At 65.0% G+C, this 16,716-nt stretch overlaps 1 protein-coding gene across 1 annotated transcript in view; it reads right to left on the bottom strand.

Annotated features, from left to right (window-relative positions):
• KIF1A (kinesin family member 1A) overlaps positions 1 to 16,716 on the bottom strand; it is a 129,046-nt gene that overhangs the window by 36,816 nt on the left and 75,514 nt on the right. Inside the window, 11 exon segments of the mRNA XM_006151913.3 lie at positions 1,516 to 1,621; positions 5,023 to 5,107; positions 5,198 to 5,264; positions 5,684 to 5,792; positions 6,303 to 6,358; positions 7,016 to 7,134; positions 8,332 to 8,422; positions 8,578 to 8,746; positions 8,854 to 8,992; positions 9,609 to 9,694; positions 11,703 to 11,821. Of these exon segments, the coding sequence (XP_006151975.1) occupies positions 1,516 to 1,621; positions 5,023 to 5,107; positions 5,198 to 5,264; positions 5,684 to 5,792; positions 6,303 to 6,358; positions 7,016 to 7,134; positions 8,332 to 8,422; positions 8,578 to 8,746; positions 8,854 to 8,992; positions 9,609 to 9,694; positions 11,703 to 11,821 (1,146 nt within the window).

The following is a 16,716-nucleotide window of genomic DNA, read 5'->3' as shown; positions in this document are numbered from 1 at the left end:
GGGGGGGCCAGCCTCGCCGCAAGGTGGGGCCTGCTGGAACCAGGGCAAGTCTAGCGCACCCGGTGCTCCCAGACCAGGGCAACCCAGGCCCGCGTCACTGCCTATGCCCTGAGGAGCAGGACGAGCCACCAGGAACCTCCGTCACCAGGAGCCCCAGACCCCAAGCAGCAGGGCTGGCCAAAGGAGCTCAGGGAGCCAAGACAGCCCCAGGGCAGACGCAGCAGAGGGGTGAGGCCTGGAGGACATGGCTCCAGGAGTCCGGGAGTGAGTGCAGGGAGAGGTCAGAGGGCAGAGACCAGGTCACGCCCCAGGTTCCACAGCACTGCTCAGCATGGCAGACACCCTCCCGGCCCCACCTGCCCTCTGTGGCGGAGATGGGAGGCCAGCCGGCAGCACCCACAGGGGGCACTGACCCACGCCCCGCTGCTCCAGGCGTGTCCTCGTGGAGGATAGCAGATGCCAGGCCCCGCCCACCCCAGGGCTGCCTCCCCTTCCACTCCTCCCAGGCATGAGCCGCAGCCTGCTGTCGCCGGGAGCACCCCACACTCCTCACCCTTCTGAGGATAGGGGTTCAGGGCGAGTTCCTTCCGGAAGGTGCAGGGCAGGTCTGGACCCAGAGCCGTCTGCCCCGTGTGGTCCTCATGCCCCGTCGGCTCTGCTCAGCCCCCACTCCCCACGGCCCTGCATGGACTGGGTGTGCCCTCATGGTCCTCCCCGGGGGAAAACGGAGGGTAGGAGCTGCCGGGCCTCCTAATGGCCCCCCATCCTCTCTGAGCACTGCCCATCCTCAGAGACACTCTTCTAAAAAGCGTAGCCACCACTGAGCCGTGGGGGCACCCTGGGCTGGCTTCTGTGTCACGGGCAGGTCGAGCCCGCGGAGCGGCTGGGACACGCTCTGGGGCCCTTGCCACGCCACCCCAGACCACGGACCCAGGCGTAGTTAGGCCATCTAGACGTCCCCACAGCAGGGAAGCCTGTGCGCCCGGCAGCCTTGGACGCAGCCTCTCAACCTGCAGCCAGGCAGACTTGACGGGCTGTCAAGGCCGCCCCGGCCCACGCAGCCCTGCACTGCCCAGTGCCCTGGGCTGGGCCTGCCCAGGCCGAAGGATCCTGGCCACCAGCCAGAACTGGGAAAGAACAGGCTGGCAAGGAGGAGTCTGTGCAAGCAATGGCCGGTGGGCACACTTCCACAGCTGCAGGGCCTAGCCAGGGGCGCGGGCCACCACAGCGGGGCTTCGGAAACAGGCTATGTGCCCACCACTGCCCAGGCCACCTGCCTGCCGCCCGCAAGCCCCGAGGACAGAACCCCTGCTGGCCTCTGCCGGTCGCAGACAGGTGTGCGGGTGTGTGAAGCCCTCCGCCAGCCAGGAAGGTGCAAACACAAGGGCGGAGGGTGGTGTTGGCCTCCAGCCTCCCCCTTCGGGGCCAGGAGGGAGGTTGGGAAGCTGGTGCCCATTAGCTGGACCACGGAGGGAATGTGCCAGGCAATAGCTGCCACCACCCCCAGGGACTCACCGGTCGTCCTGGGCTGGGTGGACATATCCAGAAGAGAGGATGTTGAGTGACAGGATGTTGGGGTCGATCACAGACTCGTCGGTCTCCGGCGTGTTTCGGATGCGGCCTGTGGGGAAGGCAAAGGGCCAGATGCAGCTACCAGGAGGCGGCGTGGTGCCCGGCCAGGGAGGTGGCAGCCCAGGCAGTGGCCGTGCAGCACACCGGCTGCTGGCATCGCTCCGAGGTGTGGGCCTCAGGTGGCGCCACGGCGAAGAGCCCGCATGAGGTCCTCGTGATGCCAGTGGCATCCATGTCCCCAGTCCCGCCCTGCAGTCCCAGTCCCGGGGGCTCGCATGGCCAGCGCCACACCCGCCCTTCTGTGGACGCCGTGCGGCTGCTCAGCCAGCTTCTGCAAGGTGAGACCATGCTCTGCTTCCCGCGTGGCGAGGGCACGGGAGGAGCGGGGGCGCCATCCGAGCACCTCACAGGGGCATCTCAGCGTCTGCCTCCAGCGTGGCACCCGGTCTGCCTGAGACTCCAGAAGCATAAAGCAGAAGTCTGGTAGCTGGCTCACCCCGCAACTCCCTGCCCAAGTCCTGACCCTGCTCCTGGGGCGGCGAGCACATGGCCGTGTTTGTTCCTGGAGGGCCGGCCGGCCGTCCCTCCCGCTCCTCCTCCACTGATGGACATGCATTCAGGGTCTGCCTGCCACCGTCCTTGGAACGCACAGGGGACTTTGCAGTGTGGGCTCCTAGCAAGCACCCCTGCTCCAGGCCAGGCCCTGCGGGGCTAAAGCCGTGTGGGGCCCTGAGCTCAGCCTTGGGCCTCCGGCCCTCTGCCTGCTCATGGCCAGGCGGGCGCTCAGCCCCATACTGACACCCGTGAACACGTCGGTCTGGGTGGGTCCTTGTCATCTACACCACCACCACCCCGTCTGCAAGAGCCACCACAAGGCCTCTCCAGCTCTCAGCCCTCGCACTGGCACTGCCTCCCACCCATCCTGCAGGGCCTGACTTTGGGGAGGGATGCTGGGCTCAGGGCAGGCTGTGAACCGTGAGCTCCCAGTCCCAGCTGGGTGAAGACAGGCTGGTTCCCCCAGAAAGTGACTGCTGTGAGCTGAACCCCGGTGCAGTCTCGAACATGAGGCTGGCACCTCCCATGACAGGCATGAGCGTGAGGTCCTGGTGAGCCCATACCCACGGGGTATCCGAAGGCAGGCCTCAGCTCAGTCAACAGCCAGATTCCCACCACAACCTCAGCTTTCTCCACCTCAACACACCCGGTAAGGATGACTCAGTGTAAGGATGAGATGTGGGTGGCCCTTGCCCGCATTACCTCAGATGGCCCGCACAACCTCTCTTCTCCTGCCCTCTCCTGGTTAGCAAACTGGCCCTCTCGGCACCACGAGGGGTGTCTCCTAGAACCTGTCACTCAGACCACTTGTCCTCTGAGGCGCGGCTCAGGCCATCCACTTCCCTTTGCCGACTGTGCCTCAGTCTCCCCTTTAGGTCGACACAGCCTGGCTTGATCTGAGCCCACGTGCAGAACCCACATCCCTCGAGTCGGGCCTCGGCGTTCACACCTGCCCTTCTCTGAATCCCTTTAAATAGCACTCCTGTGCCCGCAAGGCGCACACAGACACGCTGACCTGAACTTTCAGAGGAAGGGTGTGGAGGGCCAGCAAAAGGTGGGCTCTGGGGGCCAGGACCCGAATGTGTGCAGGAGGCCTGGGGAACGAGGGCCCACGGCAGCAGAGGCACCTCCCTCCTCCCTGGGGTAACCGGGATGTCGGGTGAGGGCCGGGGCCGGGCCCAGGCAGCCTTCCCGCCCGCCGGAAGGGCCTGTGTGCCTCTCCACACTTTCCTCTTGCCCCCGGGGCTGGCACTGCGCATGCACAAACTTACACTCGGCTTGATTTTCAAGCCGCCAAGCCGGAGACTTGAACTGTGGTCAGCCATCTGCTGGCCCCTCCACAACTGTTCTATTTTTTTTCTTTCTCTTTCTTTCTTTCTTTCTCTCTTTCTCTGTTTTATTTTTCTTTCTTTCTTTTTTTATTTTTTTGAGAGATTTCTCCACACTTTCCTCTTGCCCCCGGGGCTGGCACTGCGCATGCACGCACTTACACTCGGCTTGATTTTCAAGCCGCCAAGCCGGAGACTTGAACTGTGGTCAGCCATCTGCTGGCCCCTCCACAACTGTTCTATTTTTTTTCTTTCTCTTTCTTTCTTTCTTTCCTCTTTCTCTGTTTTATTTTTCTTTTCTTTCTTTTTTTATTTTTTTGAGAGATTTTTTTTTCTTTCTATAGGGTGTGTGTGCTTGCCAGAAAAACAGAGACAGAAAGTGAGAAATCACCCCCTGGGGGGATGGCCACACCGCAATCCCTTCTCCATTCTCCTCTCAGGATCTTGGGCACACACGCACACGTGTCCAGCATGAGTTTAAGCCACCGGGTCCAGGACTCAAACCGCTGTCAACTACGTGGGAGTCCAGCGACATAGCCATTACACCAACTGCTGGTCCCTCCTTCCACAACTTTTCTGATTCATTTGAAACTGGATGCAAAACTTATCAAACAGAAGCACTTGTCCTGGGGCCGTGTCTTCAGCCACAGTCCTGCTCTTTCGGACACAGCTGACAGACTCAGCCTTGGAGCAGCCACCTTGGGCATGCTTGGTGCTTCCACGGCGTCTACCTGCCCCAGGCAGCTGCGGCGGACCACAGGCCTGGATGGACAGCTGTCCTAAGTGGGCGGGGAAATGAACTCCGCACAGATTAGCCCGGGAACAGGTCGACAGGACCCAGGAACTCGACTCCGAGTCAGCAGCCGGCCACTGGCCAAGCAGTTCCCATAGGGTGCCCCAGCAGTATGGGATGTGCCCACACATGGACACGGGCCACTGTGGAAAGGTCGAGCGAGGCTGGGACAGTGAGCAGGGGCCGTGTCCTCACACAGGTGTGTTTAGACAGGGCGTGGGGAGAGACGCCTCCCTGGCCAGCGACGTGTCAGAGGCTGGAGTGAGGGAGGGGCCTGCATGGAAGACGGGGGCCTGCGGGCTTCGGGCAGGGTGTGGCTCTGGTGACGCCCTGACCTCAGGCTTGCGATCTCCAGAGCTGCGGGTGACACCTCGCTGCCTCACTCGCTCAGTCCTGGAGCACCAAGACAGAGGGCAGGTGCCCTGGAGCCGACGCCCAGGCCGAGGTGCTCTGCAGGCGAAGGACTGAGGTACAGGGGTAACGTGCCCTGCTCAAGGCACCCACGCGGCAGGGGCTGCGGCTAAACCCCGGGCTCTGGCCCAGGCTCCTCCTGCAGCCTGCCCGCAGCCCGCCCCAGCTCGGCTGCTCACCCACATCCAGCCCTTGCACCCTCCCACCTCACCCCCAGCCCCCCTCGGCCACTCACCTGCATCACCTCCCCTCGGCTCGGACACTCACCCGCATCACCTCCCCCATGCTCGGACACTCACCCGCATCACCTCCCCTCGGCTCGGACACTCACCAGCATCACCTCCCCCATGCTCGGCCACTCACCCACGACCAGCTCCCGCACTTCCCTCCAGCGGACGTGGCTCCCCGTCTCATGCAGCAGGGTGACAGTGATCCGTCTCTGGATACCCTGCACGGCGCCGGAGGACAGGTCAGAGCCAGCTCAGACAGGGGAGGGGTGAGGGCGAGCAGGGCAGGCAGAGGCGGGTAGCGGGCGCACCTGGTGCAGCAGGAAGGTGCCCATGCAGGGCATGCCGCCACGGTGATCCACCACAGCAGGGATGTAGCTGAAAGGGACATGTGTGAGGGGCTGTCCCCTCAGCCCAGCGCGGGACCCAGTGGGCTGGAGTGAGGCCGGGACGTGGCCCCTCCCTGGCGAAGATGGGTGGCCTTGTCCACAGACAGCAGAGTTCGCTAGTGCAGAAGCCCGCCGGGAACAACCCCGGCCCCGCTCCCGCCCTGCCTGCTTGTGGGGAGGGTGTCCAAAGGGAACCTGGCAGGCCCTGGCCCCTGGCTGATTTGCTAACAGCCGCATGGATGTCCCCGCTGGCTGTCACCTCACGGCCAACGACCCATGACCAGCGGACCCAGAGTCACAGAGCGGCCCTCGCTCCAGCCCCAAGGTCCCCCCGTCCTGCGCCGTCCCGCTCAGGGCAGAAGCCGGGGTCTGCGCCCCCACTCCCGCTCCGGCCCGCCCCGCACTCACTCTCCGTTGGCCTCCAGCTCGCGGATCTCGAAGTAGGCCAGCAGGTCATACTTGCAGTGGCAGGGCCCGGGCGAGGGCCGCGTCAGTGCGCTGAGCTTGGTGGCCGGCACTGGGGGCGAGGGGAGACACACGCCGATGGCAGGTCTGGTCTGACCCTTCACGGGCCGAGGTGCTCAGGCAGTGAGGGCACCTCCTCGCTCCCCGGAGGACCCCCTGGGCAGCCGTGCCGGAAGCACCTGGCCCCACACGCCCAAGCCTGAGAGGGCGGAGGCTTGGGACATCACAGAACCCAGAGGGAGGCCGAGCCTCACTTGCTCAGGGGCACACAGCCCACGTGGGGGTGCAGGAGGCCCTTGACCCGCACTACACCTGTCGGCCCAGCCATCCCCAGCCTCCCCTAGCCCCACTGGCCCGCCCGCATGCCCCGCCCTGATGGCAGCTCTGCCCACCCCAGGGCCTGCGGCTTCACTGACAGATGTTCCGCAGGGGGGCCGAGTGACACAGGGGCCAAGCCCAAGTCCACAGTCTCATGCAGACAGAGGATTGGCAACCCTGGGCCTGCCCCACCCACAGCAGAGTGCCCCGCTCCCCACCAGGTGGGCACAGCAGAGCCACCTACCTGGCTTGGACAGCGGCATGACCCGAGGGAAGTGGCGGCGCGAGGGTCTCAGGGGGCTGCGGAGAAGTGGCACAGTGGGCGCCGTGGGCCCTGCAGCGGGAGCCCCCACAGGCCCTAAAGGGCCAAATCTCGCCCTTGGGCTCGGCCGGAGGACAGAGACCCTCAGGCCCCAGGCCCCAGCCCAGGCCTCGTGAGGCCCTGAGCACTGGGTGAGGGTCGGCTCTGGTTCCTAGTTCAGGGCTCCAGGCAAAGCCAAGCACGGTCTGCAGCCACACACCCCAAACCAAGCCCTCAGCCCCTCTCTGTGCTGACGCCTGGGACATCCCCTCAGCTCTGTCCACTCAGAGCCGAGAAGGGAGACGGAGTGGAAGCCGAGGGAAGCCAGGGCGCCCAGCTAAGTGCGGGCCTCCTGCTGGGGAGACGCCAGCAGGGTGCTGGCCTCACCACACCTCTTGGGGACTCTGCACCCCCTGCTCTGGGCCTCGAGAGGTGGCATGGAGGGCGCACCGACATCCCCACGGGCCTCCCTGGCCACCCTGCAGCCTGCCAGTCGGAGGCCAGGTTCTGACAAGGACTTCTCTCAGAGAGTTCCGCCTCGGCCTAGGGGGAGCTGGGCATGGGCTCCACACCACCACGGCCCGCTGGTGAGCCCAGTCGGCTGCTCAGGGCCTGGGCAGGGGCTCTTCGTGCAGCCCGCCCCGCCGGGTGCTGACCTGAGCACATCCTTGCAGAGCGGAGGGAACGGGTGCTGCTGGTAGTGGCCAAAGACCTCGAACACGATGGGCTGGCTCTTGATGTACTCGATGAATGATCTGGTCACTTCCACGGCGATCTGGGGAGGCCATGCAGGGCGCTGGGCTGCACGCAGACACGCCTTTCGGCCTGGGCGGGGACCCCTAGCCGGGCCCTCGTTGGGGGCAACACTCCTGTCCAAGGCCCACCGGCCAGCCTGTCATCCATCACACCCATGGGATGGGACACAGGGTTCGGAGTGACCCTGCCCCCCCTGGGGGGGGTATGGGCTGCAGCCACCTCCAGGACCTCAGAGCATGACCACGTGTGGCCTTTACTGAAATGCTGGGGACCACAATGGCTTCCAAGTTCGCACTTCATCGGGTGTTGGCACACGCGCCTGTACATAATGAGACCTCTAACTGGACGCCTGAGCACGAGGTTCGCCTGTGCATCACACACTTTACACGTGGCCCGAGGGGCATTTACACGTGTGTGTTACGTGTGCCCCACTACAGGGCAGGCATGCAGCCTTCCACTGGTGGCACCCTCGGATGCTGGGTGTTTGGGATTTCAGCTCTGGGTCAGGGTTACCCAGCCTGGGTCTCTGGACAGGGCTCTGCAGAGATATCAAGGTGAGGCGAGGTGAGGTAGGGTGGGCAGGCCTCAGTGTGTAGGTGTGCCCTCAGGGAAGGGGAAGTTCAGGATACCCCTGCAAGAAGGGGGGCGGGCGTCTGCGGCCCCGAGAGGCCTGGGCAGGCCCTCCTCCTGGCCCGGGCCGGACTGCAGCTGGCAGCGACAGTGTGCCCTGCTGCGTCCTCTGACAGCGGCCATCAGCCCTGTCTGTGTGAGTTCCTTGGCCTGCCTCACAGAACACTCACTGCCCTCCCCAGCCTCCAGCCTCGAAGCCACCTGCCGGGCTCCCCCTCATGCTAGCAGCCTGGCCTGCAGCGCTCCACCTGGGGCTTCCCTGATGCGTGGAACTGTGGGGTGCCCTGAGCCTCACCCTGCCCTGCCCCACCCCCAGTGCCCGGGCCAGGGCTGCCTTCACTGGAACCCCCAGCCCTCGGCGCACACCCTGGGTGCCACGTCCTCGCAAAGCCTGCCGTGCAGACCTGGAGCTCTTATCTGCAGCCCCCAGCTGCGATGTCTTAAGTCCACCCACGGCCCCTGCTGCCCAGTGGCACCCGAGGGCCCGTGTCCTCAGGCCTGAGCACTCATGGCCACAGTTGGCGTTCCGAGGAGGGAATGGCGGTGCTCAGGGCAATGGGAGGGGAGGGCTCCGGGGATGACCTACGTTCTGGACGTGGTAGAAGCCGAGTGGGGGGCCCCTGCCCGTATTCTTCAGGGGCTCAGTGGAGAAGGCCTCGTCATGACGGTGAATGAAGCTGCAAAGCGGGAGACAGTTGGCTGGGTGGGGGAACAGGACAGGGATGTCTGGCCACACTGGGGGTGCCAGGGTGTCAGGGCAGGCTGGGCCGGTGCTTTGCTCAGAGCCCAGGCAGGAGCCGGCTGCACCCCAAGGACAGACAGCGGGGCTCACTTGAACTGGCAGAAGATGTCGGCGTATTCGGCAGAGATGCTGGACGCCTGCAGGACCGTCACGCGGAAGGTGAAGGTGCTGCCCAGGTGCAGGTGGTCCAGGGCAGCATCCAGGGGCCCGTCCGGCACCGTCTTCTCAGGACTGTCGAGGCTGCCTTCCGAGGGCACTGCTATAGAAGCCAAGGGGACAGAGAGGACCCTGGGTTAGGCTTTCCCAGCAGCCGCAGGCCGGGCCCGGCCCGGGAGTCCAGGCCCCGGCAGCGGGTGGGCGACCTACCTGAGCAGGTGTTGTTGTTGACCTCATCGGCTGAGGGCCCCGTGTCCGCACCCTGGCCCTGGCCTTCTACAATGCGCAGTTCTTCCTGGGAGGTTCCCGAGCGGGACATCCCCCCCACGGGGCAGGACTCAGCCTGGAACTGTGCGGAGACCAGTCAGAGAGAGCGGCGGGGAGAGCCATGCGCCCGGAGCATGTGTGCCGGCCCACCCCAGACCTACAGGGTGCATGGCCTTCCCTGCCACTCGTCCCCACCGGGGTGTTGGGTGGACGAAGCTGTGCAGTGCCCTGTGCCGGGTGGACGGGCAGTCCAGTGGGGAGGGACAACCCAGGGAAAGGGCTGGCAAGGGCCAGGGGTAGGCTCGGTGGTGGGCAGGGAGGGGCCTTGGAGAATCTGGCCACAGGCAGGGCAGGGGGCCTGAGGTCAGGCTGTAGGGGTGTCTCAAGCCTCATGCGGGCTGAATCTCTTCTTTTCTTTCTTTCTTTTCTTTTTTTTGGGGAGAAGTTTCTTTTGCTACAGGGTGCATGCACTCGCTAGAGAGTCAGAAAATGAGAAATCACTCCCTGGGGGGACAGTCATGCCCCAGTCCCTGCTCCTCCACTCTTCTGTGGGGTTTTGGGCTCACACTCATGCACACGCACACGCATACACACTCAGTGCAAGTTTCAAGCCACTGGGTCCAGGACTCAAACCGCCGTCGACAACGTGGGAGTGCAGCACCTTCACCACTATGCCACCTACTGGTCCCAAATCTTACCTTTTCAAAGTGCTGATCGTCAAAGGAGATTTTAGCAGTGCCTGACTGGCGGACCCCGGAGCCGTAATCGGGGGCCTCTTCATCCGCTGCGGGAGGAGCCAGTAGGAGGTTGGGGCTCAGCACCCCCACACAGGTGCGGGCAGAGCTGCACTGGGATTGGCACCAGGGCAGGGACCCGGTGGCCGCGCTCTGATCGCTGCGCTGCCGCCTAGCGTGCTGCCTGCCATCCACGCCGCATGCCCTCAGTCCAGCTTGCCTGAGAGCCGTGGCCTCTGCACCCTCAGAACGGAACCCAACACGCCCAGCACCCAGAGTTCACCCGACCACTCCACGTGCTGAGGGGACCTCCAGATGCTGGCAGTTCACCCCGGGGCCTGACCATGCCTTTGCAGCAGCAGGGCAGGGCCACCACTGCCTCTGTGGACATGTGCAACCCCACCACGCTGCACTACGCTGGCCACACCACGCTCCCTGCTTTCCGGGCGAGGCTCCACTGCCCAGGACAGGCCGAGTCCTTCTCCTTCAACCTAAGCCCTTGCCCGCAGGTGCCAGCTGCCCTCCCAGGGCCTGTGCAGGCCTCAGGCTGCCCCTCCTCTCCCGCTGCTGCCCAGGGCTTTGTAGCTTGTCCTTCCACGGCCCAGCGTTGGCCGAGGCCGGCCCACTGTCGAGAACGGACGGACTGATGTCAGCCGTGGTCACAGGCAGGCTTGGAGCCTTCCCACCCCCCAGCACCATGCCAGGTCAGGCCACGTCCCGTCCTGTCTGAGTCCGTGGGCCTGCGTGACCAGGAGGGCAGGCGCCAGGGACACACAAGGACACAGGCGCAGCACCAGGACCCTACTGAGAAGCAGGTATGAGTAGCCGCCCTGGGGACAAGCCTTCTCACCGAGGACCCTACAGGCCCCGCCCACTGAGCGCAGACCAGAAAGGCGCAGCGGCCCCCAGAACGGCTGGACCCTGGCCTCGGTGTAAGCCCCTGGCAGCAGGGGGATGTGGGAGGGAGAGGCTAGGTTGGCCCACTGCCCAGCAGAGGCCCTGGGGCTGGGGTGGCCTGGCAGAGGGGTGGGCAGGGCCGCCTCCTGGAGGACTGTGCCCAGTACCCCTGGTAATGTCTCACTTCCCTGCAAGAAAGGCCTCCCCAGTGCTCGCCCCCTGCTCCCGCTCCCCTTAGACAGGGCCCTGAGGCCTCAGCTCTGTGGGCTGAGGGACGCCACAGTGAGTGGATGGCGCTTATGCAGCCATGATGGGGTGTCTGGGCTGGGGAGTGCTGGAGTGCTGGAGGCAGGGGGCAGGAAACCTTCGCCAGGGCGCCCAGACAGAGCAGGGGTGCCGGGGAACAAGTGCCTCTCCTGGACCATTAGCCAATGGGGTCCCATCCAGCTTGCTCTCCGTCTCGGAAGGAGCCACCCTGCAGTCCCCACTCCAGTCTCCACCCGTCCATCTGTCTGGCTCTCTTGCCTGGTTCCCAGGCAGCCAGGCCTTTGGGCAGAGATGGAGACCTGCTGAGGGGCCCCAGCCTGGGTTTGGCACCAGCTGAGCCCGCCCATCTGCATCCTCTGGACTGCACAGTCCCATTAGGCAGGGGGAGGTCAGCCGAGACCCCACCCCACACAGTGAGGTGCAGAGTGCAGGGTGGGGCTGGGCAGTGGGAGAGGCCCTGCCTCCTGAGAGGGACCGGCTCTCCTGCTGGGGGCCAGTTGGGCAGGAGCCAGGACTGGTCTGAGAGACCAGGAGCGCTGGAGGGGAGCGTAAGGGCTACGGGGGCTGGTCCGGAACCAGGGCTCGAGCCCACAGGCCTTTCCTGTGGGGACGGCGGAGGCTGGCTGGGGAGGGGGCCGCCAGGTCTTGGCTGTACCTGAGGTGGACTGATGGGAGCGGGGGCCTGAACCCCAGCGGGCTCTACAGCCCAGCTCGGCCTGCAGGGCCATGGGGCCTCTCCTGCAGCTCTGCCCGGGGGCTAGACTGCGGGGCACCAGCTACAGGTGGCCCCTGGGAGGCCAGCCTAGATGAGGTGGCCCCACAGCAGTGCCCACGCAGCCAGACCACACGTCCCACCCCACACGTCCCACCCCACACGTCCCACCCCACACTCACCTGAGATGGCCTGGACGGCCACACGGAGGAAGCCCTTCACCTCGCCCTTCTCGCTGACGATGGCCACGCGGTGCACCAGGGGGACGGGGTACAGTAGGTTGCTCAGGTACACGAAGGCCCTGGGGGGCAGAGGCTGGTCAAGGCCGCCCTCCAGCGTGCTTGGAGCGGCGGCGGCATGGCGGCCATGGCACAACACAGCTAAGCAGCGCAAAGCGGTCGGCAGGGTGGAGGAAGGAGCGGGTGGCAGGCAGGCGGTGGAGGGAGGGACTTGGTTCCGTGGTGAGGAGGAGGCGGAGCAGCAAAGGAGGAGGGAGGCATGAGCGAGTGCGTGGCCACAGCCTGGCTGGGCCAAATCGCCGTCCAAGGAACCCAAGGAGGGAGAGATTTCAGCCTGCTTCAAGGACAGGGGGCCACGCCCTCACCCCTGGCCTCCCACCTGCTCTCCAGTGGCCTGTGCTCTCCGTCAGCCTCCCAGAGGCTGTGGTTCCTCCTGAGCTCTCAAGGCCGCAGCGCAGTCTCAAACCCAGGGACCTGCAGGCTGTGCAGGGAGGTGCTGGGTAGAGTCGCAGGAGCACCTGGGCCTGAGCATACTGGGGGCTTGCCTGCTTGGAGCCCCATTGTGCCGAGCACCCCCTCCCACCCAGCCCACTCGGCCGCCTGGCAGTGCCAGGCCCGGCCCGCGCAGAGGCCGCACAGTCCTGCTGGCTGTGGTGTCCCTGAGCTGGTGACATGTGAATCACAGGTCCACCAGGGGGACAGAGGACCCAGAAAGTCCTGTCGCTGAACTGGGGGATGGCTGTCCCCCACTGGGTGGAAACACCTCCTGGGGGTGGAAGGCTTCCTCAGGGTGAAGGCACCTGGGCAGGCTCGCTGGGTGACTATGGCGAGACCAGCAGTTGGCCCTGGGGGACTACAGCCCCATAAAGTGCCTGGGCAGTCCCTGCTCCCGGCACGGACATTCACGCCTCAAGCTGCAGAGGCCACGGCTGCTCTGAGGGCGTGGCTGAGCTGGCAGGTAGGGCAAGGTGGGAGGTGAGGGTGGTGGGGCTCCAGTGAGAAGGTGTGGCCTTCCCTGGGGAGGTGGGGCCATGGGGCAGGAGGCCATGTGTGCTGGCCGGGTGGGCACTGGCCCCCAGGTGCCCGGAAATGGCGGGGAAGCAGGGAGGGTGCTGGCTCTGCCCCTCCGTTGCTGGGAGGTCAGGTTCCCTGAGAATTGGGAGGACCCCTGCTACAGACAGGTGTGGCTCTGAGCCCTGCCAGGGCAGTCGGGAAGGCGAGGCTGGCCCTGGACTGAGGACGGTCAGGTGAGACCCAAGGTTCCCAGGGGCCCCCTCCGGTGGGCTCTGGGCCTTCCCTCCCCAAGGCAGACACGTGAGCACTGTCCTGGCTTTTCTTTCCCATCGGACCCCTTGATTCCACCTCCGAAGCCTGCTGCAGTCCTCGCTGGTCTGTCCTGAGCACTCCCATCCCACCTCCCATGCTCCACAGCAGCCAGAGGGTCTCAGGGAGCCAGTCGGACCGCTGCCCAGGCATGGCCGGGAGGCCCTGTCCACACTGTCCACGCTGGCCCACTGTCTACACTGTCCACACTGGCCCACTGGGCCCTGAGGCTCCAGGGCCTCCACTTTCCCCTTGTTTTGCCATGCCCTCTCTCCAACACTTCAGACTCCTGCCAACCCCGCTCGCGGCCTCTCGGTGGCTCTGGGCTGCCCAGCCGGCCGCCTGTCTGTGCAGTGGGACCTCACCTTCTCATTCATGGTGAAATCGCAGGCCTTGGATAGAGCAGGAGACTTGAGGCTCAGCTCACAGGGCCCCACCAGACCTACGTCCTGGCTCCCCCACTGGCTCCCGAAAGGCCAGGTCCCACGGGGTGTGAAGCAGTGCAGAGAGGTAAACTGAGGCAGGGGCAGAGCCCTCTGAGCAAACGCCCCAGGAAGGGCTGTGGCTCTGGGAGGACACTCCCACCACGGGCCAGCCCTGGCCTTGGGGCCCTACAGTCCAGCCCAGGTGTGAGTGTCCCACGTTCCCCGGGGTCAGGCCTGGTCCACAAGCCCTGGCTCTCCTCGTCCCAGCAGGAGCCAGAGCAGCCCAAATCCTGGGGCTGGAAGGGCCCTGCTCCCCACACGGAGAGGCAGGCATGCTCACGTGTCATCGTGGGCCACCGTCAATGGCACCGCCACCTCAGCTGGCCGCACTCTCAGGAGTGCCAGGTGGAGCTCAGCTGTAACAAGCCGCAAGAGACGGCGCCCTGCATGGCCTTCTCAGACAGACAGACATGCACGAGGAGACTAAGGGGTTTGAACTTGCAGCCTGGCTCCAGCCTCAACCTTGTGAACACTAGGCCCCATGGCCTACCTGCTTGATAACAGGACTGAGTCCTCTTGGACCAACTGTCCTGTGAGCTTTCCAAGCATGCTCACGTCCGGGAAGACCCAACCCTAGGCTCGAAGGTATCCCTGGCCCTACCCAGCACAGTCCCATGGGCCAGGGCAGGGCCTCACGGCCAGAACTTGGGGGTCATGCACTGCAAAAGCTCCTGGGCTCTGTGGCGAGCCTCTCACCTCCTCTGGAGCCCCCAGGCCGGCGGTGGGTAGTATATACCTGGCACTGACCCCAGGGACCCAGGAGGCCCCACGTGAGAGCCTGGGTCTGGCTGCAACTCGGAGGCACGAGAGGGCAAAGGAGCCCCCGGGGTCCCCACGCTTTGCGGCCACCCTGCCTGGCCTGCTGGATGGTGGCAATAGGGTCACGAGGCACAGGGGACCCTGGGCCCACACTCCACAAGGGCGGCGCCCACCCCACCCAGGGCACGAGGGCCCCGCGTCGCAGAGCCTCGGCTCTGCCCAGTGGAGAAGGGGCCTCCGGCCTGCCGGCTGGTCACACCATACCCTCTTACACACAGAGCACCTGGGTCTTAGCAGTGCCATTGAGCCACGGTGGCCCTGGCACTCAGAGGCACCTGGCATGGGAGCCCGGGGATGGCGCAGCCTCAGCCACTGGAGTGGCATGGGCTGACAGCCTGCAAGGCCACTGGGCTGGTCAAGTTTACCCACCCAGTCCTGGACACTGTCCACCGGCTGTCTTCCTCCCTGTCCCCAGGACCCCTTTGGGCAGTCAGCACTACGCCGTCCTCCCCCTGCAACTGCTGTGCTCAGCCCTCTGGGAGCACCTCGTCCAGGCTGGGGACCCACCTCAGCAGGGCAGCCGTCGCCAACCCACCTGCCCTCCCAGGTCGCCAGAGCCCTTGGGGCTGCCTGCATCAGGGGAGGGCCCTGGCTCAGGCGAGGGGCTGGTGCTACTCAGGCCCTGTCCCCGGGGAGCAAACCTTGAAGCAGACTGAAACCCGCCCGAGAGGAGGCAGAGGAGGGTGCAGGGAGGGAGGAGCAGGCCGACAGCAGACACATGCTGGGATCCAGGGAGCCTTTCTGGGGACCACGTGGGTGCCCGATCTTAAGCTTGGAGAGAGCCAGCAGCTACCGGAGAGGCAGGGAGTCAGCCCTGGTCCTCCTCAGGCCGGCTGCACAGCCTCGTGGAGAAGCCAGTCCGAGCCAGGCCGGACGACAGCAGCTGCGGGCAGAGCCCTCACGGAGCCGCAGCACAGTTCCTGGCGCCTTTGGCTTGTTTTGGCAGTTCTGTGAGACCTCAGACCCACAAGAGGGAAAACGATCGGAAGGACCCAGCTCTTTCCACCTGGGACTGCAGGAGCCCACCTGTCTCCCGAGGTCCTCATCTCGGCCTGCCTGACACCGGAGCCGCTCCTGGGCCCAGCAGGTGCAGGGTCCTGGCCCCACAGCCTGGGCTTTCTAGAGAGGCCTGCGTGGAGCTGGCCTCGGGGTAGGCCTTCCTCTCGGTCTCAGCCAGCGCGTCACCCTAGAGCCAGCAGGTGAGACTCCTGGACAGGAGTCCGGACGCCCTGCACGCCCAGGAGAAGCTGCTGTCTTCCAAGGGGGCGGGGCTTCACCGCCACATCCACAGAGGAGGGGCAGATCCCGAACTACCCGGTGACCTGCAGGCCACCGTGGGCCTCTGAAAACTCCCACTGACCTGGCTCAGAAACACACTTCAAAAAGGTCCCATTAGGGACCAGCAGTTGGCATAATGGCTATGTCGCTGGACTCCCAGGTAGTTGACCATGGTTCGAGTCCTGGACCCTGTGGCTTAAACTCACGCCAGGCGCGTGTACATGCATGCCCAAGATCCCAAGAGGAGAATGGAGGAGAAGGGATTGCAGCGTGGCCATCCCCCCTGGGGGGTGATTTCTCGCTTTCTGGCTCTCTTGTCTGTCTGGTGATTGCATGTGCCCTATAGCAAAAACCTCTCCAAAAAAAGAAAAAGAAAAAAAAGGTCCCATTAAAGATCATTTCAGGGCTGGCCCCATAACACGGATGTAAGGAAGCCAGATCCCACCTAGCCAACGACAGTTCAAATCCTGGCCCTGTAGGCTTGAGGAGCTCCAGGCACGTGTGTGTGCCCCAGATCCCCATGGGGTGAGAAATGCAAAGGGACTATGGCATGCCCGCGCCCACGGAGTGCGCTCTCCCCTGCCGCTGCCCTCTCTGGTGGGCGTGTGCACCGTTGGCAGTAGGGAAAAAGGAAAACCACCTCTACCTGGCCCTGTGTGAAAGACACCCGCTTCCTCGTGAGCCGGACTGCCCACCTCTCCCCTCCGTCTCACTGCCCTCTGAGGCGGGGACAAGGCCGAGAGCTACTGAACCTGCCTGCAGGCCGCAGTGCTCCCCGGGCTCCCTGGGTCCGGGCCCTGGCCCTGTCCATTCAGGAAACCTGATGGTCAGGTCCTTTCTGCAAAGGGCGCCCCGGGTCACACGCCCCCTCCCTCACCATGATGACCTAGAAATCAGGAGGGAGTAGCCGTCCTCACCTTTAGAGGGAGCAAGTGGGAGGGAACCAACGAGGCCTCACCTCACATTCTTGAGAGGAAGCCCTGCTGGCCCGGCCCTGCCCTGCACTGCCCTGCCCTGCCCTGCCCTGCCCTGCCCTGCCCTGCATTGCCCTG

This window comes from Tupaia chinensis, unplaced genomic scaffold, assembly GCF_000334495.1.
Source record: "Tupaia chinensis unplaced genomic scaffold, TupChi_1.0 Scaffold000332_1, whole genome shotgun sequence".
NCBI classification, from domain to species: domain Eukaryota; kingdom Metazoa; phylum Chordata; class Mammalia; order Scandentia; family Tupaiidae; genus Tupaia; species Tupaia belangeri.
The sequence above is the reverse complement of the archived record's forward strand: the minus strand, read 5'-3'. Positions and strand labels throughout refer to the sequence as shown.